This window comes from Centruroides vittatus, unplaced genomic scaffold, assembly GCF_030686945.1.
Source record: "Centruroides vittatus isolate TY-2023 unplaced genomic scaffold, ASM3068694v2 contig_273, whole genome shotgun sequence".
In the NCBI taxonomy this organism is placed as follows: domain Eukaryota; kingdom Metazoa; phylum Arthropoda; class Arachnida; order Scorpiones; family Buthidae; genus Centruroides; species Centruroides vittatus.
In genome coordinates this window covers 1,634,074-1,660,514 of record NW_027121739.1, presented here as the reverse complement: position 1 = coordinate 1,660,514, position 26,441 = coordinate 1,634,074, and the positions used below count along the sequence as shown (strand labels likewise).

General features: G+C 34.7%; 2 protein-coding genes and 2 long non-coding RNA genes across 10 annotated transcripts in view; 2 read left to right on the top strand and 2 right to left on the bottom strand.

The window, feature by feature from the left end:
- Window positions 1-376: 376 nt before the first annotated feature.
- Window positions 377-10,244, bottom strand: LOC136971880 (uncharacterized). Of its 5 annotated transcripts, XM_067266401.1 has the most exons (9): window positions 9,920-10,244; window positions 8,361-8,487; window positions 3,128-3,305; window positions 1,775-2,933; window positions 1,573-1,705; window positions 1,388-1,498; window positions 1,095-1,293; window positions 894-1,026; window positions 377-589 (listed from the first exon to the last, which is right to left on the bottom strand). In XM_067266401.1, exons 3-9 carry the CDS (start codon window positions 3,303-3,305, stop codon window positions 544-546), a joined length of 1,959 nt encoding a protein of 652 aa, XP_067122502.1. In that variant the 5' UTR covers window positions 8,361-8,487; window positions 9,920-10,244; the 3' UTR covers window positions 377-543. The 5 variants fall into 5 exon arrangements, with proteins under 5 accessions (XP_067122502.1, XP_067122504.1, XP_067122506.1 ...); XM_067266403.1 differs by lacking the exon at window positions 9,920-10,244 and having other exon boundaries at window positions 8,315-8,487; XM_067266405.1 differs by lacking the exons at window positions 8,361-8,487; window positions 9,920-10,244 and adding an exon at window positions 4,959-5,162.
- Window positions 3,914-26,441, top strand: part of LOC136971890 (uncharacterized) — a 32,055-nt gene continuing 9,527 nt past the window's right edge. Inside the window, exons 1-3 of one of the 2 annotated variants that reach the window (XR_010880234.1) lie at window positions 3,914-4,659; window positions 5,548-5,642; window positions 11,038-11,075. This is a non-coding gene — a long non-coding RNA (uncharacterized lncRNA). Of the gene's footprint in view, window positions 4,660-5,547; window positions 5,643-11,037; window positions 11,076-26,441 lie in introns of those variants that run through there. The other variant, XR_010880235.1, reaches the window with a different exon arrangement.
- Window positions 10,552-26,441, bottom strand: part of LOC136971874 (structural maintenance of chromosomes protein 5-like) — a 36,826-nt gene continuing 20,936 nt past the window's right edge. Inside the window, exons 18-25 of one of the 2 annotated variants that reach the window (XM_067266387.1) lie at window positions 26,239-26,361; window positions 26,036-26,161; window positions 25,867-25,962; window positions 25,565-25,792; window positions 15,702-15,881; window positions 15,531-15,626; window positions 11,273-11,717; window positions 10,552-11,072 (exon numbers count right to left, since the gene is read on the bottom strand). In XM_067266387.1, the coding sequence (XP_067122488.1) occupies window positions 11,574-11,717; window positions 15,531-15,626; window positions 15,702-15,881; window positions 25,565-25,792; window positions 25,867-25,962; window positions 26,036-26,161; window positions 26,239-26,361 (993 nt within the window). In that variant the 3' untranslated portion in view covers window positions 10,552-11,072; window positions 11,273-11,573. Of the gene's footprint in view, window positions 11,073-11,272; window positions 11,718-15,530; window positions 15,882-25,564; window positions 25,793-25,866; window positions 25,963-26,035; window positions 26,162-26,238; window positions 26,362-26,441 lie in introns of both variants that reach the window. The other variant, XM_067266386.1, reaches the window with a different exon arrangement.
- LOC136971892 (uncharacterized) lies at window positions 11,211-11,751 on the top strand. The gene is made up of 2 exons (XR_010880237.1): window positions 11,211-11,346; window positions 11,631-11,751. It is a non-coding gene; the product is annotated as an uncharacterized lncRNA (long non-coding RNA).

The following is a 26,441-nucleotide window of genomic DNA, read 5'->3' as shown; positions in this document are numbered from 1 at the left end:
TATTTTTAACGTAAAATTATATTTAGTCTCTCTTCACCTTAAAATAAAGTTTTAATTAAGGTTACTGGTTCTATTTTCGTTTAACGTAGTAAAAGAACATTTTAAAAGGAGAAAGGAGACATTTTTAAGTAATTAACATCATACAATCTCTAATTTTAGGATTGGTCTAATCTTATACGCATTGGAGAAGATAGTACTGTTTGGTCAGGTGGGTTAACAAGTAAACAATTGAAACCATATGGAGAAATCGATAAAGATACAGTTCATACACAATATACGTTCCAAGAATCGTTTATAAAGTAACCAAACGTTGCTTATGCCAACTAATATGCGATAAGGGTAAGTCAGCAACTCGAAAAGGTGACAAATAAGCGAGTTTAAAAAAGAAAAAATACTTTATTTAACATTTAAACAAACAAAAAATAATAATAATCGCAATAACCGTTTGTACAAAGCAAAACAAAAAATGGAAATTACACAATATATATATAATCTTCACGTAATACTATTTTCGTTTTCTTTATCTCTAAGGGGAATGTTTGCTTATCGCAACGTGTCCAATTCTCTACATGACCTGGATACCAAGGAACTGCAAAGAAAACAAAGTTCATCAAAATTACGATTTTATACCTATTAATAATACGCTACTATTCTCGATTCAATAGTTCGTCTAACGTGTCTTTTATGAGTTATAAATAGGGGTTCTCTTTATCCGTAACAACAATAGTGACTGTAAAGGGACGATTACGAGAGAAGAGAACGGAAATATTTATCTGATTAAGATCTATCTCTCGTACTCTATTAATATAAAATATGATCAATTTACCATTGTGTTTTTACTTAAAATTCGTTTATTATTATATATTATCGTGGTTCGGGATCGAGGAACTTACTTCATTTTAGTATTAGTCCTCCGACATATATGTAATACCACCGATCCTTGTTTAATCCTTTTAAATGCTGCTATAGCTTCCGCGTGGGAACATCCCCTCAAAGACTGTCCGTTTATACTCATAATTTCGTCTCCTGTAGGTTGAAAAATTGCGTTATAATGCCGGAATTTTTAAAATTTTGATGATAATCAATACACTAACCTTCTTTTAGTCTTCCAGAATCGGCAGCTTGTCCACCTGGGAAAAGTGTTTTAACATAAATACCTAATTCTCCTTTAGGTGAGTCCCTTCCTCCTACAATACTAAAACCTAGACTTTTCTTCCCTGGTCCTTTCTCAAAGACTACAGTTTGAGTGGTTTTTGGTCTCCTGGGTAGAGTGCACAGGGCATCTGTTGTCGTCTAACAATTGACAAAAACTCTTTTTTATGGCCGGTTCTTTTATATAGTTTAATAAATGAACACGTGCACAGAACAGAAATTCAATATAACTTACCTGATTGGAATCTGTTTCTATATAACTCGCATGTAAAGACAGGGTGCTAGCACGAGACAAATACTGTTCGTGTTGAGATCTCGATACGCTTTCTACTCTCGATCGCCTTTCCTAATAATATAAATTTATATATTTATCAATGTTTCAGTTATTCGGGGAAATAAAACACTAATAATTGACAAAACCTTTTCCGAAACAACAAGACACACTGAGCCTTCTGCCGATTTCAATAGTTGACACGCCTCTTGTAAACCCATTCCTTGTAGTTTATGTCCATTTACAGCTAATAATTCATCGCCTTCGTGCAAAACACCCGATCTAAATGTTAAAATATGCAAATTAGTTAAGTATTGTTAATTCTAAATAGTTTCAAAAGGCTGCACTTACCTGTCGGCGGGACCATCCTTCTCTAATCCAACAATAACGTAGCCCATGATTCCACCTAAAGAATCGATACGTCCCGTTATATATAATCCCAAATCTCCATTCTGGTCCTTCTCTAATCTGATGGTCTTTGTTCCATAACCTAAATCGGAGGACCACTCGTTTAATTGTGCTTCTAACCATTGCCGCCTTCTAATGTCTGTCGAAACACTGTGTATTTTATTACAACCTTTCTTCTTCATTTTAAGCTGATAGTTCAGATCTCCACAAGCTGCCGTGGTGTTTTCGGACACGGGAGGGGGTCTAACTTCCTTCTCTTCTGGGAATAGAGAAGATTGGAACAGGCTGCTGCGTTTATTTAGAGTATTAACGTCGATATTGTTGGATAGTTGCGCGGAATCTTTCTTTAATTTAGTCTTGAGTAATTTGGTATCCAGTGTCCACGCTTTAAATTGGCTGAGTTTCGATTTAGCGTTGACTTTACTAGTATTATTACTAATACCCGTATCCTTAGTTTTATCCCTTCCTATCAGTTGCGAAAAGGAAGGTCTTCTGTTCGTCACCTTGTCGTCGCATTTCGTATTCTTCCCTGCCGTTTTTAACTTCTGTAACAGCGACAGAAACTTGTGTAAATTGGGGGTGACCGACTCCGATACAAACTCCTGTTTGACCGTAGGGCTGTCCTCCGCGCACGTTTTAACACCATCACTTTCGTAGCCGGACTCGTCGGACCTCTGATGAACGGAGCCGGACAGACTCTGTATGTCTTCATTAGGTGAGCTGTAAGTGACGTTAGTATTGCACTTCCTAGCTAAGTGATCCAAATACACTTCTTCCTCGAACACCGTACCCAACTGCGATTTCGAATTCCTGGAGTGAGACGCGTCCTCCTCTTCTTCCGCAGTACCCATGCGTTGTAGAAGGTCCTCGCAACTAGTCGCCATCACCTCACTCGCTAGACTGTCCTCTAGTAGGGTGGAAGAAGACACGCTCCGATACATGTCGCCACAGCTAAGGCCAACATCGCGTAAACACTCTAAGCTCTGGCTATACGTCTCCTGCATCTGCCACTTATCGCTCTCGTAATTCTGGCTATCATCTGGTAGACAATATTTCCTCGGTCCCCTACTGTATTTCCGGTTCATCCGCAGAACAGACAAACCTAAAGAAGAAGAAAAAATAAACGGCAGAGTCAGTCAATGTGTCCTCTCTCCGGCGTTCCTACTGGCCGAGTAAGGGAATGGCTCAGTCACGTGACAGGCCAGCGGGTCATTAGGAGTATCCCGCAGGGTGAAAGGACTTTAGAAGGATGACTAATTGTCGTACAATTGATACAATTGCTGCCAATGTACTTACCCCGGAGGGAGTGTCCACTGGCGTATTTTCGATCGGAGTCGGGAGTCGAGATGCAACAGTTTTTGTCGTGATTTTTATTCGAATCGGTCGATATAACCGACAGACGTACCAAACGAGGCGGGGAAGGATTTCGTTTTTTGAAAATCCTCATTTTTCTCTGAGGTGATTCGTTATCCATCTGAAAAACACACACGTTTACTCACCTTCGCTGTTCTACGTCTGTATGTCTAACTGCGTTATATTTAAACACACACAACCGGTAAACAAATCAAAAACCGCTCGTTATCTATTGGAAACTCCAAAGTTTCCGGATTACGAAAAAAATATTTTAAAAAATAATGTCGACCGTTCTAAAATTAACCAAATTTAACACCATCCGGTGACAAATAAGGGCCCTCTCTAGTCGAAAATAACGGAGATATTAGCATTAAATAAGCGCCGCGAGTTACGGAATTCAATTATAATTGTAACTCACCCAAATATCTTAATCGCGAGGTTGTTGAACTGATAAAGGAAGGTGAGTTTCGTCACTATCATAACCTATGTTTACACCACACACGACTCGTTATGTGCCAAGTGTAAAGGATGATACGCCCGACGAACAAAAATCTGACGTACTATTCGGGCTCAAAAATCCCCCCACGTGATAGGTGACGAGACACGCAAGCGCCGTGACTAACCGGTAACTCCACGTTCACACCCCAACCTATCTGAACACGTCTCGTATCGAAATTTCTCTACTTAAATACGTGATTGGCAGACTACCCACGATTCGAAAAGCGTTAAGATTTTCATTTAGGGGTGTGGAAGCTTACCTTTCACTCGAATACGGAATTGTATAGATAACGGCCTTTAACGTAGACGAGTCGACCCCCGGGCAAATCAATGACTCGGGTATGTGAGGTATGTGGTAATACGGGAATGTCGTCTGTCTCGATTCATACACACAACTCATAATCGCACCATATTGCCTTGTCAAATTCGAAGCATTTTATTATAACCACACCGTGTCTGAGTATTACATAACACCCATTGTAGGGGCTTCTAACACAATCGTGCCTTTATAGTCCTCCTTTTTATGTGCTGCAGGGGACTCAGACACTCACCCAGTCGCCCCGATAATGACCCATTGCTGGCAATTGGACCAGTATGGAAACGTGTCTGCTTCACTTCAAATTTATTACGTCGTCGGGGCCCCTCCTTTAAACCAATTTTCCAGTATTTTGGGACGTGATGCAACAGATTTTATTCAATATTTTTATTCTCGTACGCATAAATAACGTAACACACTGGTCTACATTCTCATTGTATACGCTATAAATCTTATATTCTTATTTTTGAATGCCTCAATTTTCGTCTTACTAATTCGTGCGTAAAGTTATCCTCATCCTGTATTCTAAACTCTAACCAATTACTCTTGTATTACGATTTCAGATGTCAAGTTTGAAGACAGAAGAAGCGCTTGAATTGATTCTTTGTCTAAAACAAGGCGAGTGGAACTTTCCAGTCACTGACTGCATCTTTTATAAAAGGTATTTTTGAATTTTTATTACAGTAATCTATAACACTATACCTGTTTTGTCGGAACATTTTCTCAATACAGAAAAAAAAATAAAATAAAATTAGTTCGAAGAATTATTCAAAAAATCGAAAGTAGGACACTAGCAAACTATTTTTATCAAAATTATTTCTGCGCGAAATCATCCCCTTTAGCACGATTTGACTCCGGAAAATAGGGTCGACGGTATCGAAAAGTAGAACGTGGGGAATTCGCATTAAACTATGCGCATTCCCAGCATTTAAAGACATAAAAATATAAAAATACACTTACAATCAATAACCCTTTCTTCCATCTTTAACACCAACATCAAAACTACACAATACCCTTCTACCTTTAACCACACTTCCAACATAGAAACCAATCCCGACACTGGTTTCGTCACGTGACGCCTACCTGCGAACACACACACACACACACACCTGAAAAAAATAGAAATTCGAGACCCCGAAAAAAAGAATGCCGTTTGATGTAGCCTGTGTTTGTTAAACTGAATCGAACACGTGCACATCCCTACGACGAAAAATAAGGGAAATGCTCTTTTTTTAAATGAAAATATAAAAAAAAAGTAACCAGTTCGACTGATGAGAACTGGGGGAATAATTTTTATTATTCGCAGTGTTAAATACCTTGGCCTACTATAGTATCCTGTTTTTAAAAGTTTTTTAAACAATGCTAAATTATTAGGATATGTATGACAGGAAGAATTCTAAGGAAAAAAAGAAAAGATGCCGTTCCTATCATTAATATTAGATTTATCACCTTTTCTTTTATATAATTCAAATAATTAATAAGGACTTTTTATGTATGACTTTTATCAAATCTGTTTGAAATTAACTGGAATTTTTCCCCTATTCTACAGGAAAAAAGTATGTAACGAGATATAAACTATTTGGAGGATGTTCTATAACCGCGTGACCTTCACACAGGTATGTTCGGATGCCTGGAGGTGTTACAGTAAGTCTTTTTTTTATATATATACATATTCTAGTATATATATATATATATATTCTTATGTCCGAATTTTTTTGCCCCTTTTTTATCCTGCTTTAGCCCGAGGGTAGTTTCAGACAGGTGGGTACCTATACCCCACCTGTCTTTTGCACTTTAATATTGATCACCTGGACACTTCTCGTTTGGTAGACCATTAAAAAAAGAAATACTGGTAGTTATCGTCTTAGTTCAGATGTATGGTGGCGATAAACGTGACATGTAAATATATCATTAAATAGAAATACTACCAGGTATATAACTATGTCCTTAAACATGTTTGCCATAAAGGGATATATGCTCCGATATATATATGAAGGATGATCCGAAATTCAGTAAACCGAATTATTTCTTACTTATAAACACAAATTACAATGCTCTGATGTATTCGGTTTACGATTCGCTTTCATAAATATACCTGGAACACTTAACTATACGCGATTAACTGACGTTTAGGTACCCTGTTACGTGACAAAATTTTTTCAACTTACTTTTCTCTTGGAAAAGGGCGTTTACAATCTACACGGTGGGTCGAATTTAATAATACGAAAGGGCCCGGTTAACTGACTTTTCGGTCGCCCCGTATGACACACAAAAGCCGAACGATCACGCTATCTACACACACACACACAGGGCAGAATTTAATAATACGAAAGGAAAGCCGATATCGTATATAAGGAAATTGAATTTAGAGCGTCGTTTTTCCTTTAACCTGCACCCTAAATGAGTTAACATTACATTTAGCACATTTTATTTTAAAAAATTTGCATAAAAATATGCGAGGAACATTAAAGAATATGTCCTTGACTGCGCGAATCATCAATAAAATGATCACATAATGCAAACTTTTCTTCATTAATGGTAATTAATTTATTACAGTACTGTAATTTACTGCATTATCTTTTTTTCTTCTTAATTTTATCGTTGCTCGTCCATCTCCCCTTATAAAGACTACATCTTAGAAAGAATGTAGTTCTTAGCGAGGTTTTTCTCTCATCCCTTTTTGACTTTTACTTTGTTATCTGCTTCACACAAATAGCTAATTAATTCTCGTCCCCAATTTATAAGGCTCTCAAGGACGAAGCGTAGATCCCTTCGGGCTGCAAAGGGTCATAGTACTTAAATCCACCAAAAATTTTTTTCCTCCTCCTTCTTCTCTCAATCTTCGTACTTCTCTTTCGCGGTAACACGGGGTTACGTAATTCCACCATTCGTAATTACTTCTTCCTGATATTTATATAGCAATTTCATTCCTATCTCTACCCCAGTTATAAAGTATTTTGAAGTTAAACTAGCTATTATATACCAAATTACAAAACTTTACAGTAGATAATAGGCAAGGGGAGATTAGCTTGAGATTTGTTCCATCTTTATTATCTCGACGAGCCGTACTGGATTCTTAGATAAAGGTACCACTTCCGCAGTTAGAGACGTAAATGGGTAACTCCAATAACATAATAAATTCGACCGAAATAATAAGATCTTGTGTGTTACGATCGTACCTATAACACAGCGAAGTTCACGCAGGTTTCGACGGGATAGCGTGACTACCGTCCTAATCGCTCGTCACGTGATCGGAGTAACGTCGCACGAAATGGCCTAGCCGCAAGTTTTTTGGCCCCACTATATAAATATAAAGTTAACCTATAGGGTATCTATTAAAATATAAAATTACACTATTAATTACACATTTTAATACAACCGAAAGTAGGTCGTAATAGAGTGCAACGTCTAACGTACAACAGGATGTATAAATTAAACTTAACAAACACTCGCTAATTTAATATACTGTATAAGGCTGGAAACATCTAAAATGTGCTCATCTTAATTAAATTAGCAGACAAAAATAACCGACGTCCGAATTGTGAAGGTGATAACACTGGAAGGAACGTGACGCGTAGTTTAACCTTTCGATCCGCATAAAATATACGAATTAAGTTAGGTGGAAAGAGACATTTAATTGACTGTATTGACTGTCCTGTTCGCTTCCAATTACACTGGTCAAAACAGCGTGACTGGACTCCACAGACTCGACATCACGCATCAGCTGTTGTCATTTCAGCTGCTACAGGAAGTTAACTTTATTTTTGATTGTTTGAACGGGATCTTAATTCATTGCTCACCGAACAAAAAAACACCCAGTGTTATTAACCTTGAAGCTAATAGTCTAGTTACAAACATACAAGCGCTTCGTAGTTTACGTACACGCATACACAATTACGCATTTTCTGAATTATAAATAACGTCTGACGCACGGGCATCCGCAGAGGGGGGCACATGGGATCGACTAAAATCTCCTTCCACCCTCGGTCACCACTGTACTCTATACACGTAAAAAATACCATTAAATAGATAAAAATTTATTGAGGTAATTATTTGTCTTCAAGCTTTGCCCCCCCGGAAAATTTTCTGCGGACGGGGTATCCGCAGAAAATTCTCCCCCGTCTGACGTAATTTAATCGAACGTAATTTCGGAAAAATCCAACCTACATAGCCAAACCCATAAAGGAATTTTTGAGGAAAAGGGAGCGGTTACGAGGAAATGCTCTTTAACTGGAAAGAACAATTTTATAATAAATAAGAGATTTAATTTCTCGAAATCCGAAATTAAAACATAAAAATAATTACAAAAATACTACCGTGTTTGTGGAGGCATTGACAAGGACAAACAGTGGGAAGATATACCTTGCTGTATTTAGGACACACAGGATTTAGTTGACCTTGTCCGTTGTAGTTTGGCTACCTGTCTTCATAAAATCGGAATGTTGTTCACTATCGATATACCGCATTCCAGTTTGGACACTTGACTCATCTATAACAGAATGCGAAAGGATGAGGAACGTGATTTAATGTGGCCATAAAAATTGAAATGCCTTTTTTTAAGAAAAAAAAATATCACTCGTCTTTTAATATTAAACTGGCAAAAACCAATGAGCCTTGACTTTATGTGAGGGAATTTCGCAGGCTTCCGTCTGTTTTCCCGTAATTATCGACACTAGTTTTTACTAATATCACAAAACAAGACACTCCTAGAACTTTGTCTATAGGTCAAGAGGATCTTTATATATAAATAATTTAGTCTTCTTTCTCTTTCTTCTGTTAAAGATGCCAATCACAGAGGCATTTGTCTTCGGGCGAGCATTTCTATTGGAGGATCTTATCTCTTTTTTTGTGTGTTATTACTATTCAACGTAACTACTGGCGCGTATATCACGCAAATTTGACATCTAATGTTATTATTTTCGTCGTTACACTAGGAGAAAACTTTCTACACGTAAATAAAAACAGTTAAGTAAGCTGTAAAAATTACAAAATCGAAAAGATTACATACCATAAAAGTTACAACACTACTACGGTTTTTAAAACGACTACGCACGCGGATGTGTCGTTAGATTTAACCGTAGGTCTTTACACCAACACAGCTGGGAGGTCATACGGTAGATCCCAATGTCGGGGCGTTAGTTTTCTTAAAATCCCACCTTATAACGTAGGTAGCGGTTAGTGTTTTCATTATTCCTCCAAAGGACATAGCTAATTCATGCATATTTTTATATAAAAAATCCTCCCGTTACTCCCGTTTTTTTCGAAACTCTACTCTGATTGTAGGGTGGTATTTGCTGTTTTATATTCGATGAGTTATTAAGTATTTAGGGCAAATAACATTTGGGTAAAATGTTATAAAAAATAGATAAATAAATCACGAACTTTCACGGTTGATAGAGTTAGAAGTCAAACAAAAGAAAAACTTATTCTTGTACCACCCTGTTATCAAAAAAGAAAGTAGGTCTGACGAGTTCCGTATCGCTGCACAACAACACCGTTTGTTCCTAGCACATCTCTAGAGAATTTCTGTTAAGAATGCTTAAATTTAACACGTACTTTGTTAGCCTATTTATTAGCATTTCTACTAAACAAACTGTAAAATACACGCTCTATAAATTACCTGTTTTACTAAAACACAATATTTACAAAAAGAACGAGCCTCGTGCGCTCGTCCAACGAATCGAAGAGTTTCTAGCGTATAATTTCTCGGATATCAAGTTCATTTTTCTAGATAATAAAAAAAAAGCTGCGTTAATTTATTTTTTCTACACTCGACCCCCTTTTCTTTAAAGTTTAAATCACTCAAAAAGGAAAAAAAACAAGCACTAATGGTGCGTGCGAATTGTATCGTTAGATTTAATGGTGAAGATTTATATAATATATTCTAGAAAAACACGTTAAAAGTATGAGAAAATACCCACCACGCTAGTCTCAGTCGGTTGTTTTAATAGTGTAGTTTAGTCGCTTTTCAGACGTAACAGATGTTTAACAGTTGCGAGATGCCAGGTGCTGTTTTGACATACCACCTACTAGTACTTGTCACAATAACTCCCACACTGTCAAGCACCGTTAATTTGTCTCGAACTTTTAACACGCACGTATAAATACGTAAAATATTTAACTTTATACGCTAAAATATAACTCGAAGGTTTCCGCATCTAACACAGAAGTTTCCAAACGATACACACACACAAACTACGGTGGAGCGTAAGATGACCTGTGACACAGTTCCTCGAAGTACTGTACATCCTCGGGGAGGAATAATATCCCGGTACGAAAATCTGGTTTACTTGTAAATTTTCATTTTTTAAATTATAAAAGATAACATTTAATAAGGATAAAATATTTTTTTATTTTGTAATAAATGAAAAATACAAAATGTTTCCTTTGTAAAAACGCTTTTTTTTTTAAACTTTGTACACGTTATAACTGTATAACAAGTCCAATATACTGTATATATAAACACAATTGTGGTTTAGGAATGTCGTAACAATGAATATTTTTGGTATATTGTCCATATACCGTATATCTCGGTAGATAAGACGAGAGTTGAATCATTAAGACGACTCCGGATTTTGGGGGTCTTTTTTTAAGGACAGAAACAAAAAAAAAATTAGATTGAAATTTATATAAATTAAAACCATTATAGTAAAACGGACAAACCGTAATTATTTACTAGTGGAGAGTAGGGTATGTCCACAAATATAATAGCACATACGACGTTTATGTGAATAGTCAAGGTCATTACCCGAATGTCAGAATCAGTGCGAATGTTTGCAACAATCGCAAGGCAGTGCTGCCAGATGCAAGAAAATAAAATTTGATGTTCTTTACAGAATTATGTCCTATTCGTAATTTTTTGAGTGTTTAGATCAGCCATCATCATCATCTGGATAATAACTAAATTCATAGGCCGTAGTTTGGGGGTTGTCTTATAGGACAGATATATACTAAAACTATAAAACTTCGACGAAAATTTATATCTCGTCTTATCTGCCGAGATATACGGGAATTGTTAAAAATATCGTTTTTTCAACAGGTTTTATTCTGTTATAAGGCAAAGGTGAACGCTGTCTTTACCCCTGGTTTAAGTTGTATTACTTTTACTGTATGTATTTTTATTCTATTCTCAAGCTAATTATCATATTGGTTTGTTTGTATCAGTCATCTCTTCATAGCATTTTCTCTATTGTTGTCATACTATTTGTACATTATCTTTCTGTAATTATGTATGTATTTACCTGTTCATTTATGTATCTCTGTACTCTCCAAACTTCTGCAGCGAACCTTGGAAAAAACAAACAACCATGCTTCTGCAGTAACAGAGTTGACTAGATCAACAACACATGTAGGTAATGATATATGACGCAAGTTCCGTAGACAGTATTGTGCCGATTGTTTTTGTTTTTTTAAATACACGCTTATCCAATCAGAAATACTAGATATACATTTGAACATGTTTTAAAAAAATAAATATACAGTGTACGATGCTCTCCCTTTTTTAAGGCCGAAAAAAGGCACTTTTGAAACCAGGCAATTTTTGGGAGGAACGATTGTTAAGGGTATAGAGGAATGCTATCGATGGAATATTTTAAATTGCCAATCGTGACGTCTTCTAATAAATTTTTGCAGGTTCCACTTCGTGTGACTGATAAGTTTCGGTCCATTGTGAATCAGAAGAACTGTCATGTTTTCTGAAAATTCCAAGTCTGGTAACAGCTGCAAAATGACAAAAAAACAAAAAAAAATACAAGAGGAAATCAATTGTTTTTAATTAATATTATTTTTTTATTAATTATAATATATAAGAAATCGTTGAACCAATAACTCAAAGTTCTTTTGTTAATGTCTTTTAGAGCATATAATTAAAAGATAAATTTCAGATTAGTAAATAACAATAACACGCAACGGATACAGAAAGCAGACACACGGCCCAACTAAGCATATAAAACTGTTTTATCACATCAATAACTACAAAGTGTACAAAAATAACCTTTCTTGTACGTGTTTAACGTGCCGCATTAGTCACCAAATTCATTGTTAAATAAACAAACTTTTAAGATATATTCATTGACTTTACCTGATTAGAACACCAAGAACTATTGAAAGATGGAAAATTAATTAGTGAATGCATAAGTAGATTTGACACGATTATTCTTAATATACTTTTTGTTATTTATCTATCTTCTGTGTAAAAATCATAAAAATCAAACAGCAGCCGATATCTAAGTGTCCTTTGAACATGAATAATAAAATTTTATCTATTTAATTATGTTGTTATATTTTAGTTTCCTCCTTAAAATTCAGTTAAGAATTCAGTTTAAAAACATATTCTATTATATTGCTTACTTTTAATAAAGTTCGACAATATCAAGCATGGTCAAAACATTAGAAAATATGAAAATAACCTATATATGCTAAATTGGGTGCAATATTCAAACTAATTCTATGTATAATCCGCAAACACGGGGTTCCCCAACTCACCCTTCCTGGTGGAAAAGGCATATAAACGTATGTCCCAAGATGAGAATTTTTCTGGATTTTCTTGCATACTCTCTTAAGTCTTGCATAGATACGTAAAAAATACCCTCCGTGTTTGGAGATAATATGGCACAATGCCCACACCATCATGGCAATTACAGCAACAGACATCTGTTGCTGATTTGCCAAACCTCTGCAGGTTGGCCCCGAATCTCCCATGTCCAGTGAAGAATTGGATGGTTTCAAAGTCCAGATTCATCCAGTGGTGGATCATGAATAGATGAAAAGAAGTCCCTGGCAAGGCCATTGTAGTTATCCCATCTCTGCTGCCAGAGATCCAAGATGCAGTTCCATAGTTAGAGCCTAAGAAGAGAGGCACGTAGCACTGAATACTTGAAAGGACCAGAGGTACTGGTTATAGCAGCCTCCTTGGCAAGGAGGTTCGCACGCTCTTAACAGAGTACATCCTGATGACCCCTTGCCCATTCGAGGGGATGTGAATTTTGTGCACAGGATATATGGTTTAGAATCTTTCTAGCCAGAGGGTAAAGGTTGAGGGTCCAGTAAGATTGGCCTTACACCATTGTACAGCAATGTAAATGGCACAGAATTCTGCCTGGAATACAGAGCACCAGAGTTCTGACGAATTACCTCCTCACTGGCAAAAACGACAAAGGCTGAGCCAGTGCCCTCCATACTCTTTGAACCATCCATGAAAATTATACAATCAGCAGCATTTGTAAAAGATGAGCCAATCTCGTGTCTCATAGGTGCCTTCAGCAGGTAGAGTTCATAATGATGTCATGGCCTTTCCTAACATGATAAGTACTGGCAATGTGTCTCAAATGAAAATCCAGAGGCTATTTCCTAACAATGACCCAAAGTGAATAATTCAAGGTGGACAATATCCACACCGTCAACAAAAGTGGATTACTCTAGCATCTTTGAATTTTTTTCTGCGGAGACAACCAAAGGATTTAGATTGGGAGCAAGGAAGCCATACCACTAAACAACTCTACCTATCCACATTGTTGACTAAAGTGAGCTCCTCTGGCTCACTTTAGTCAAGAAGAGAGTTGAGTAATGAAACCTGTCTAGCACCTTCTGTCATAAGAGGTTTGATTTCTCAAAAGCCTCTCATGTCCAGACACACATTTATGTGCCTTTTTCTTTATTTTCCCACGAGGAATCGTCCAACTATTTCAGAACCACCCTGTATTTATATTATTGTACAAGCTGCTTTCTGTAGATTTCTGTGAAATACTGCAAATTTTTTGAATCGATTCAAAGTTACATATTATTAATTAGTACTAGGAAGTGATGTTTTTCCTTCATAAAAACTGAAATTCTACTCTAATCAAAATATGTAAAATGTACTGTAGTTTCTACTGCTTTAAAAGTACACACAATGGCTTTTAATAAGTGCAGCGATCGAGCCAACGATATAATTTCGTACTTGCTAGATTTGAAATTATTGGATTTGTTTGATCCATTTTAATTAAAAAATTATATTGTGGGAAGTAAGCATTAATAAAAATTGTTGATGATTTGTAGAAACAAAAGGAAGCTTGTATGTGCAGTACCTATCTATTTTTATATAGGTTGACAATGACCAGAACATTAAATATATTTTAGGAAAAAGTATTATATAAAATGTAACAAAAAAAGGTAGGTATGTAATACTAAAGGCAATGGTAATAGATATTCGTAACACAATTTGACAAGCAGCAGGCCATTGTTTTGTACTTTTTGCATTTAGAAGGATTAAAAGAATAACTGGGACAATTGGTAGAGCAGTCAAACAATGAGTGGTGATTACGCCAGCAGTTCGTTGCGTCTTTTATATGGGTGCTTCCTAAATACTGTACTTTTATTAATTTTTACCCTCATCAAGTTAAAAAATGCTGTTCCTTCTGTCGAAAGAACAAATAATAATTGGAAATGTAAAAAACTGTTTTCCAATTCAATACATAATTTTAAAAACACTTAAATTCTAACCTTGCACCAGGGCTGTGGAGTCGGAGTCGGGGAAAATGTGTTGACTTCGACTATGGCCTTTCAAATTTATTTTATATTTAATAATTTGAAAAATTTTTTTGTATTTTGTTATAATTCATTTATTTTAAATACAAAATGCAAGAATTTAATTTATTAAATATTTAGTTTTCTTTGTAATATTTGTGTTTAGTCTAATTCACAAAACAACACCTTTACTTGTTGCTGAGATATTTTTATTGAGAGAATGTATATGTTCTTACTTTTTTGTTTTTTATTTTTTCCGTTACTGATGCTTTGAATTTTTAAACAAATGTATTCTTTTAATAGAATGCTAATGTTCTGTTTTCAAAAGTTAAGCCTGAGGATGGCCTATTGAGTAGGCTGAAAATGTTAGTTCTCTCAATAAAAATATCTCAGCAACAAGTAAAGGTGTTATTTTGTGAATTAGACTAATTATTTGCTGAGCAAGTATCTGCTTTATATTTTTGTGTTTAGTAGTTAAATTGTTTTGACTTAATTGAATCATTCTTTATTATCCCTTTCCTGCTATGAGTACTCTATTTTTCTGAATGAGCCAGACTAATTAATCAGAGTATATATTTTTCTTTTCTGAAGAAGGAGCTGAAGTAGTTAGATTGCACACTTTTTAGTTGGACTAACTTTTCAGAAAAGGTGAAATTGAAGCGAAAATGTTGTAGAATAAAGATATGTAGAAATTGAATTTTATCGCTCTCCCTTTTTCCTCTTGTTAAAAATTAATTATTTTATATAAATAGTATTTTTAATATTTAACTATAAGAGTACCTAAATACTTTTATAGTTAAATATTAGCCCAGGGCTCCTTTCAGAGTTCAGAGTAGGGTATACCCATATGAGTGCCTCTGCCCACCATAAAATGACTTGGTTTTAAATGTGCCGGAGTTGGGAGTCGGAGTCAACCAACTAAAGTTTTCAGGAGTCGAGTATTTTTTTTACAGACTCCGCAGCCCCGCCTTGCACGCAGTTAAAACTAATGGCATATTCTAACCGTATTGTATACTAACAAATAATTACCTTGGGTGTTAAAAGGAAATACTGAGAACTGTTTTCTTGGCAGGCAGTTTTTACCACGAGTTCGAAAACTTTCCTCTCATTGGTGGAATCCATACCCTGAACAAACAGATGATTTTTTAAAAATTTTTGGCAAATTAATACAATTGTGTCACAAAACCAAACTGTTCCCACCTGGTTGATTTCATCCACGCACCGAAACGGCACCTTTGTCAGCTCCTGAAGGGATATCATGTATAGTACGGTGGCCACACTGCGTTCACCTCCGCTCTGCTGATACGGCGTCAGTTCTTTTAACTGTTCGCTGTCTCGGTATTTCACCTTGATGCATATCCCGTACTTTTCAAAATCATCCTTTAAAATTTATTTGCATATAAATATTAATGAATAAATTAGAAAAAAGGAAAATGTCTTTAATTACAATACTGTATATCTTAAACAATTTTAGAACTTCATTAATATATCTTAATATATTCCTTATGTTTTATGATAATTGAAATTTAAAATGTGAGTATGTAAAACTTACATATGAAAGTAAAAAATAAGCAAATAAGTATTAAATCTCTATGGAAAAAACTAGTTAATTTAAAACAGTTAACTGAAATCTGATTATAAAAATAAATCTACTTTTAAACATATAAACTGCTGGTCATAAAAACTGCAACACCAAGAAGGCCAAAACAAGAAGAGCTATCAAAGCCATACATGTTAAACAGATAACTTCTGGACGAGAGTAAAACAATTACAATTTTGGTTGGTTCAAGCCATGGAATGTACAGAAATCGGTATCGTGTGTGGCCATTATGAGTGGTAATAACTGCCACCACATGGCTCTGCACAGAGAGGAATAGATAGATGTTTGCTTGAGGCGTTACTGGAGTTAGTCTGTCATGGCTGCGTGCCATCCCTGTTATGCTGGGTGTTGTGATATTGTGGATGCAAGGATGCACAATCTTCAATAGCCAAGTAGATAAGACATCTGTCCTGTTGTTCAGAGGTATAGTATATCCATTGGAATCCTTCAAATCGGTTCATTTGTTCTTCCTCGACCCACCGATTCTATATTCACCTCACCTTGGCAGCATTTCTTCCAACATCCACAAATTTTGTGGAAGGATAATAAGCAGTTCCAATATGCCATAATTCTCCCAGTATTGAAATCTGATGCCTGATGGTATGGTTGCTGTATTCTTCAATAAGGTGCACTAAGTGTCTATGCACAAGAACAGTAAGAAAACACAATTCCAATAAGTTAAAATGTCTTTTTTTCTCACCTCTTATACTGCTTCCAAGGAGAATTACAGGTTGATGTGATTTGCATTTGTGCTTCATTACATGTCCTCCAAACACAATGGAAAATCATGACGATGGAGTTTGTAGAATTTCATGATTCCGTCAGATGCCAAATTAAAGCTTTTGGTACGTTTGACATGAGAGTTCTCCATGACATCTTATTAGCCTTCTTTATACTGTCTTTTACTACGTGACATTCTTTTATCATATGTATGTGATAGTCTCTACTAAATTGCAGTTTAATCAGTTTAAAGTGGAAAGCGATACTTTCCTCTTTCCAATTTGCAAAGCAATTACAAAAAAATTGAATTGTATTCAATTTTATGGAGTGATCTGTCATTCCCTGTCATGTTAGATGCAGATTGTAGTATTCAATGAAAATTTACAATCAAAATCCAATCTCCAGAAAAGAATTATTAAACAATGCATAAGTTATGTTTAATTACAATCATCTGGCATTTATTTTAAAAGTATTCCTATTTGATGCAATCTAAAGAGATTTCGCAGTTCAAATGCAACCGAATCCACTGCGGTGATATTCTGGGACATGCAGAAGAACAAAAAACCAAATCCCTCTGGATCTGCAGGTGACAAACATATTTGTACGAGACTTGCATTTTATGGAGTCCTGGACGACATGGAGTTTCCACTCGTTGCAATCCCCGCTCCCAAAAGTAAAATCCAAAGGCAGCAAATGGCAGGTTTGACAACTGACTTCGAGAAGCATTACAAAGCATTAATCGAACGTGATGCATTATCGTCTTTTGAGACTACCGAATTTGCAACGCATCCCAGATAAACTGCATCTTTTTTAAGTGTCCCCACAGAGGAAACTGCCAAAAATGCCACAGTGGATGCATCAATACTAATATTTTGGTAATTGTTTATAAGCCGTACACCAACGTTTTCTCTCTCAATTTTATTTACAGTAGAGACGTACATGCTAGACATGTCCAAAACACACAGAATATTAGAGGGGCCACTCATTTAAAAAACTCTATAAACAAAAAAGCCATAGGACTACTTACCAACTCTGCACTGTTTCAGCCGCCATTGCTTAAGCTTGTTTTCTTACAAACCAACAAAATATGCTTTAAATACTACACAAAATAAAAAGTAGTTAATATGTTTATGTTGATTCTTTTCTTTCTATGATTGACTACTGAAAATTTTATGGGTTGGTAAGGGTCCTCACACAGAGTTCAGCTTAGGGCCTTGAAACATTTAAATCCAGCCCTGTGTCCCACACAAAATTACTGACATTTTAAACTTTAAAGAAAAATCCTTTAAAATTGACAGCATAACCTGTTCATATAAAGCTGGACAGTTGGGAAACTTTTTTGCCAATTCTTAACAGTTGAATCCCCTCTTTCAGTCAGTTATATTTATGAGTTTCTTTGAATTCTGATTTCTGAATAATTGTCTGTTTTTCATGTGGAAATAGACGAAAACTTATATTTGGCTCCTGTGTGATTTTTTTTTTGTTTATAGAGTTTTTTAAATGAGTGGCCCCTCAAATATTCTTTGTGTTTTGGACATGTCTAGCATGTGTCTCTCTATTGTAAACAAAATTGAGAGAGAAAACGTTAGTGTATGACTTATAAACAGAAATGTCTTTGCATATCCGAAATGTCGCCGTTCCAAATTTGTTTGCAACGGTGTTGAATAGGAGTAGTTTAATTATGACTGCCAGAGCAACCACATTTCGAGTCTCTCGATTGGAGAATATTTCAATGACAAATCAAACACAATCTTGCATCGTGTGAAAGTCCAGACTTAACATGGGATGGTTTTGCTTTGAGATATTGCAAAATAACTTTCTCAACTTCGCTTTATAATGACCCAAAAAATCTAAAACAACTTTCGAGCACAGAAAATGGAGAAAACATATATATAACTTTAATTAGCATGCATAGGGAATTTTTATATTCAACATACAAAAGTTAGAGGGTGGCCCAAAATTCAGTTAACCACCATAAAGATTAATTTGCATCGCCTAACTAAATACAATAAAATACATGGTTTGACTTAATTATCTTTCCACCAATTTTGTAAAGAAAAAACATTCTAAAGTTCAGTTTACCATTTGCATTTTCAAAACAAGGTGATATTTTGGGTCATCCTATATTATCAAAAGAATCAAATGGAAGAACAGTTATGCAAAAAATCATTTAAAAAACATCAATTTGGAATGGTTTTCTGTAATTGAGCTTCTGTTAGAAAATAATCGCAAATTTTTTATTTTTCTTAATGACAGAACTTCTTATTATGAACAAAAAAATTTCCAATTACTTGAGTTTGATTGCCTTTTTCTACTTCATGAGATAACAGATTACACTTTTATGTTGTTGCCCTACTTTCCTGTGACTTTTGGATGTTGAGTTTAAAAGGATAAAACATCTGCTTTTATTATGGATTTAATTAGTTTGTCAAGAACCTTGCAGCTTCTTTCTGAATTTGCATTTTCTGTAAAAAAATCAAACGGTTTGGCATTCTGACGATTGGAGTAAGTCTCTCGCAATCATTTAATATTTGATGCATCATCCTTGGGGGTTCTTTTCCCTCAGACACAGACAGCCTTTATTGGCATGCATCGGGAGTCTAGCTGCCCTGTTACGGATCTGCTGCTAGACCTGCAACATGTCTCGATACATCCTGGTTGAAGACCATCTCAAAATATCGAGGATTTGAATCTAGATTCCAGAGTCCTCTTGACACTTTAGCCATTTGATCTCTATTATCCATTTTAAACAAACAGTTCCAAAAACTGCCACGTTTCTCCATCAAAGCATGGGACATTTTAGGGTCTTCCTGACAGAAAATGCAAAATTTTATTATTATTTCTGTAACGGATGATGAGAGCATATTGAAACATAGTTCAACTTTGACACCAGACCGGATTAATGTAATGTGTAAATTATAGGAAAAAACTAATCAATATATTTCTATCATCTTTCTTACAAACGGCAATGCATAATTTTGTTTTTTGCTAAATAACTAATGGCTAGAACAATTATCTAAACTTACACAATAATGCTTTCTAGCACAATCATTACAGAAAGAATGCAGAAAAAATTTGAAGTTAACAAACCGTGTCAGATAAACAAAAACAATCGCATTTAAAAATAATTTTATTTGTAGTCAATATAAAATAAAAACTGTAAATAATTAACATTTTGAATACCATTCACTCGATACCATTCAATAGAACAATAATTAATGAATGATTTTTTTTAATATTAAAAAGTTGTACAAAGTTAGAATAATGATTCGGGGTGTCTACAATTGAGTGACCAGATGAACATGAACCATAACAGATGAACAGATTTTTTTTATAACAGGTCAAAAAGCTACACATGACTAAATTTTTTAATAAATTTCGAAACAAGTACCTTTAGCGGCAAGATTACGTTTTGTACCTCTATCGTCAGATTCATCACCTCAGCCATCTGGCACTTAGCTCCATGTCGTCAATGATCTTTACATATTCCATCCTTTACACACACAAAACTGGAGATGCAAAATCTGGAAAATGGGGCTAGCATGGCCCATACGTAAACCAGAAAACTCGGCTAAGCAATTTGCATACATGCAATCCCAGTGTGACAAAATAGTAAAGCTTTTTGAGTTGCCGTAGGCCCATTTGACATGAAAAACCCATCTTGTGACATCTATTTGGGTTGAGTATTTAAATCGGTTGACAAATTATATACCCCCAACATGAGATTAATCACGTTGCTACATTTACTAAATTACAATGGAGAGTAGAGAAATAAGTTTTCCTATCATTTTTCTGACAAAGTAAACAAATTACAACACAAATTTTATTGGACATGTACAGTACATCCCATACTTTGTCTATTTTCCACACGGTGACTTGTCGTACCAAGTGATCGAGCGAAAACTTGTGGTGTGGAAAGACGTGTATGTATGGTCAATGCCAATCCACCCACTGCATATCTTTGTCCTCAAAGGTTATTCTTTAAGTGAGCGAACAAATGAAAGTCCAATGGTGCCAAGTCCAGACTGTATGCAGAGTAGGGAAGAATTTCCCATTGCCAATATTCCATGGCCACAGTACCACATGCTCTATGTGGTCGGGCGTTGTTGTGCAGAAGAATTCCCTTTGACAATAACCCCAGCCTTTGGTGACAAACTGAACTTTGGATTCCGTAAGGTTTCCTGATGAGTTGTGGTGATTTTTGTTCTACAAGGAGTAAAATCAATCAATATGATCCCTGGATGTTCCAGAATACAGTAGTGAACTTGGTGTTTGATTGAATTTCTTAAACACAGAAGATGGATGCTTCCACATCATAGACTAGGCTTGGAGACCTGACTGTAATGAACCTACTGTGTTTCATCTTCTCTAACAATCCCATGCAGGAATTCTTCATCATTCTCCACAAAGTCAAAGCATTGTCAGAGCAATTGCCATCCACACAGCATTGTAGTTGTCTGTCAACTGGTGTAAACCCATTTGCCTCTAACTTCATGGTAGCCCAGATGTTCATGAAGAATATATCCTGCTCTCCAATGAGGAACATAAGATGCATCTTCCAAAATGGCAAGTGATACTTGTCTATCAGCTGCAATGTGATGAGGAACAGACAGTCAGCCTGGTCATCCATGAAATGCAGGCAACCGTTGGAGAAAACACATCACTTCCATATAAAAATGGAAAATTTATTTTCCAACTCACCCACATATATGTATTACTTATTAATACCGAAAAAAGCATCAGACTATCCATTTTCAACCAGGGACCCAAACATACTAGTCCCCAGTCCCCAGTCCCCACAGGAAACAAGAAAAAAAAAAAACACTGTCTTGGCATTCTCAAACAAATAATTTGGAATGGAGCCTTAAAGACATTATGTTAAAATAATAAAACTACTGGGTGATTTAGTCTTAATCAACCTTAAATTATTATTAAAAATATCTGATGACATAAATTTAACTTCCTTATTTATCTATTTGGCTATTTATTTTTATTCTTTCGAAAGAATTTGTTTAGTTTTAAGCAAAAAGATAAACAAATTGTCATCACATCCCAAAATCCCAGTAACACAAAATTGTATAATTAACTAGAAATAATGACAAGTTATTAATACTTAAAATATGGAAAAACATTTATGACTCATAACATAAACAATAATAATAAATGGATATGTATGACTAATAAACTACCTTTCCAAATCTTTCCAAATAGTCAATGGTCAAAATATCAAAATAATTATAAAGCTGCTCGGAAGTGGCATTTGACTAATTATACAAAGGAATTTTTACGGTCTTGAATCCTCCTCTCCCATCTTTTGATTTAAGTTGATCTAGGGGTTCAGAATATGATTTATATGTTATAACACACAAGGTTTGTTGAGCATGAAAATTTTTAGAAAGTAAGGGAAACAAAGACAGACACCGAATAAATACTTTGACTGTAACTGTTCTGTTAAAAATTATAGCCAAATTGGGTTTTCTTCATTAAGGTGAAGAGAAGTAGTAAAAAAAGTGAGATACTACAATGTCTGATTCTTGCTCATTCTTCATTGTTATTGGGAGTCTTACTAAATGCAGCAGCCTAAAAAGAAACAAGACTTGCCAACAGAAGAATAATAATTAAATCAAAAACTGTTTTCCTGCAAATCTTTCATCTCTTGCATCATTTTCTGAAGAATTTGATTACCACAAGAAATGACTAAGTTATGCTAATTTGAAACATGATGAGAAATTTTATTCGGACACAAATCTACATACAGTCGATTAAAACAACAAAACTAAATTTATCTTTTGGTTTCCTGTTTGTTTTAAATTTTAGTTATATATATAAAGTAAACATACAATTTAATTGAACGATAAAAATAGCAGTGCTCCTGTATAAATTTACAAACAAAGAATAACATCAACAAACTAAGGCATATTTTGTTCTCCAATATCCAAATTACAGAATTAGTTTTCTCTAAAAACTAAAAATTCTACTAAATTTTTTCCAACCTTTAATTTATTAAATAAATTTTTTATAGCTTTATACTGATATAAGAATTTGTTTCAATTTTTGGGAAAAATATTCAGATTATCGACAATACTAAACAGCTTTCAGGCATACATTCTTTCTCTTCAATAAACAATCGACACGGATCATTGCTACGTTTGGAAATTAACCTGTCCCATGTTGTTCCTAAATATTTTCGTGTTGACCCCCCGAACGTATTCATTTCTGCATCTGAACGTTTTTGATACTAGTGTATAGTTTGATACTTGTTGCTATGTGTCATAATTTTTATATTAAAACGAACTTTGGAAATATATTAAATATAAAAACAAAAAAAATTATATTATCTATTTTGTTTGTGAAAAATAAAAACATAATTTTTAATGCCACGATTATTGTTTTTAAGAAAAAAAAATTTTGTTAGGCTTAACATTGACAAAAATTCAACATGATGGCTACATGAACGGAGAGAACTTTCAACATGGGATAGGTTAATCTGACAGACAAGAATTCAACAAACTTTGGTTTTTTTATGCATAATGCCATGGTCACACTTTTAGAATGCCCCAGACGACAAACAAAATTTGACAAATGCGAACCCCAGGGCAAATCAGAAACGTCTGTACAAAATGCACACCTAAAAATAGCATGTGCTGGCAATGCGTGTGTGCATATACATGTTACGTCAAATGCATTGGCTATGGTAGTAAAGTATTTGTATGCACATTCAGTAAATGATGCTCAAATATATTATACTCTGTGATTGTGAATAACTGCATAAGACAAACCTTTTGCCCTAGGCAAAGACGTTCAAATTACCCTGCATAGTGATGGTTTTAATAAAATCTTCTGCCTTAGTACTTGATACTTGTTTGTCTAAGTAAATTAATCAATTAAGATTTTGTTTTGTTTCTATTTTTAGAGAATTTTGGGAGAAAGTATAAAGTTTTCAACTAAAATCCAAATTTTTATTATTATTGTTTATTTGAGACATATTGCCACCACCTACTCTTTAGACCAATTTTCAAAATTAGCTAACTAAAAATTAGCCTTAATTTTTATACAAATGCCATCAACATCAACATAACAAACTAATAGGGGAATCAGGTAAAGTGAAAAATCATCGCATTCTGTTCCATTTCTAAAACTGAGCAAACACTTACATATGATAAAATATTAGAAATATATTTTTAAAAAATTAGATAAACTATTTCTGAAAGATTAATTAACAAAGCAACTATTGCCAGATTACATTGGGCTATAACAGTAATTCTCAAAGGTCGTAAAAAATTTTTGGGGGTTGCTGAAAAATTGATGCCAGATCAATTTTTTTCAAATTTGTGTGCTATTGGGGAATCCCACGAGTTCCACTCTCCACCTAAACTATGATAAAACAACGTTGTCATTTAGAACGGTGTTCGCTAGCAGCATTGCATCTGTAGTCAAGTCGAGTTAGAAATAGAGTAGAGCGTCAATTATCCGAAAACTGATCAACCGAAAGCGTTTCAGTTGGCAAATTCAAATTTCCACTAGTGCTGTGGCACTGCAATATTTGGCTATGTCTTGGGATACTTCGATATTATTTTAGTTGATATGCATTTTTAGTTGGCAGCACTGATGTGACCATGAGAGAGTACTTGCGGACATGCCAGTATTTGAACGAGACTTATTTCCCATCGTAAATGGTAATTTTTTTTTTTTTTTTTTTTTTTAGGACTGTATTGTGCTAAATCAAAACGTTTTAAAACTCGATTAACTTCCAAAATATAATTTTTTTTTTGTTTTTATATTTTTCAATATATTTATTTTGTTTGTGAAAAATAAAGAAATAATTTAAAAAATTCATTAGTCTTAACATTGACAAAAATTCAACGCAAAGCGACACGCAACGGAGAGAAATTTCAACATGGGATAGATTAATTAAACAAACAAAAATTAACTCTTCCTGAATTTAAATTAACCCACTCCCTCCGGGATGTTTTTCTACACATACTCATTCTTCAGGGTCCTTTGAAATTTGAAATGCAAAAGGGGGTTACGGATCAAAAAGTTTGAGAAACACTGGGCTATAATGCAGCCAGATAATGGTTAAACAAAGTAATTTGACCAAATATATAGGTAGTTAGGTTGCTGTCTCACATTTGGTTTAATAATTTAGATATAAATTTGAATTAGATTAAGTTTCCAAAAGAAAATACCAGACTAAAGAGATCCAAACCCATACCTTCCATATGCAGTGAAGATAGGTTAACAGTTACGTTACCATATCTCCGGATATAAATAAGACCACACAATCCAGCAACAGTTATTTGGTTAATTGAATTATTTGGGTTGTTTTAATAAAGATTTATCATCAATTTTTCCTTAAATGTGATTATGTTTTTTCAATAATGTATTTGTTGCACACATCACTTTCAAGAAAACACATAGAATATTAATTACCACCACTTAAATATTATTTTTGAAAAACTTTTGTAAAGGTATTTGTAACTTAGAATGGGAGTTTGTTTCTAGGACAGACCATTCCATATAAAACCTTGTTCAAAACAGAAAAAATTCTAAATAGCAATATTCACTACTTAATATATATTATACTGTGAAATACTATACATTTTACTTACCTGTTGGCTACAATGTATTTCTTCTTAAAGTTATAATAAATCAGATTTTTTACTTAATGTTTCAATTAAAAATACCATAACTCAATAGCTCTTAATTCTCAACATAATTTAATAAACAAATGTACGCTTACCTGGTTTTCGCTCTTGTTCAGACTAATTTCGCCCGCGCAATGCATCATGGACATGAAACGACTAAAGTTATTGTTTATTCTATTTATCAAATCTTCCAAATGAGGAAGCCAACACTTCTTAATTTCTTCTATTTTGTCCTTCAGCTGATCCAGTTTGTTCTGTTTTTCAGTCACGTCCTTCTCCAGTTGATTGATGTAGTTGCGTTTCTGCCGATATTGATGAATGACCTACACAGCAAAATTTGGTGTCATACAGAGATTAATAACAAAAAAGAAACAAAAATTATGGAAAAATATATTACGCTTTTGTCTTTCTCGAAAATGCAATCCGCCTTGGCTTGTTTCTCGTGAATTTGATTGTCTATTTCGTCTAATGTTTTTGGTAGCCGATTAAATTGCTAAATGAGAGTTAGTAATTTTAATGTTGTACTTAAATTAAAATCTTTGGGAATTATCATGTGTTTTGCTTACTTCTTTACATTTTTCTGGCAGTTCTCCATTGCCATCAACGCCGGTGATCTCCCTCGCCTTTTTTAACAGATGTTCTGCGCTGTTTCTTATTTCCATAACAGCTCTTTTCGTGACTTCCAACTCTTCCTATAAAAATTATGCAGCGCGCAAAAGTTAAAGCATGCATTTTTATTGCTACATAAATAGCATTGTGACAGACAAACCTCCAAACTCTGTAGATTCTGACTGGCTTCATGCAATTCTCTTTCGGCTTTCAGTTTATCGGCGAGCGTCTGAGAATAATGGAGACTAATGCGAATTTTATTCATGGCCAATTTGATGCATTGCTGAAATTTCACAAAACAAAGAACTGCTAAATAAGAAAAACTTTCCAATTACGTACACAAATATACAGCTATTTTTTAAA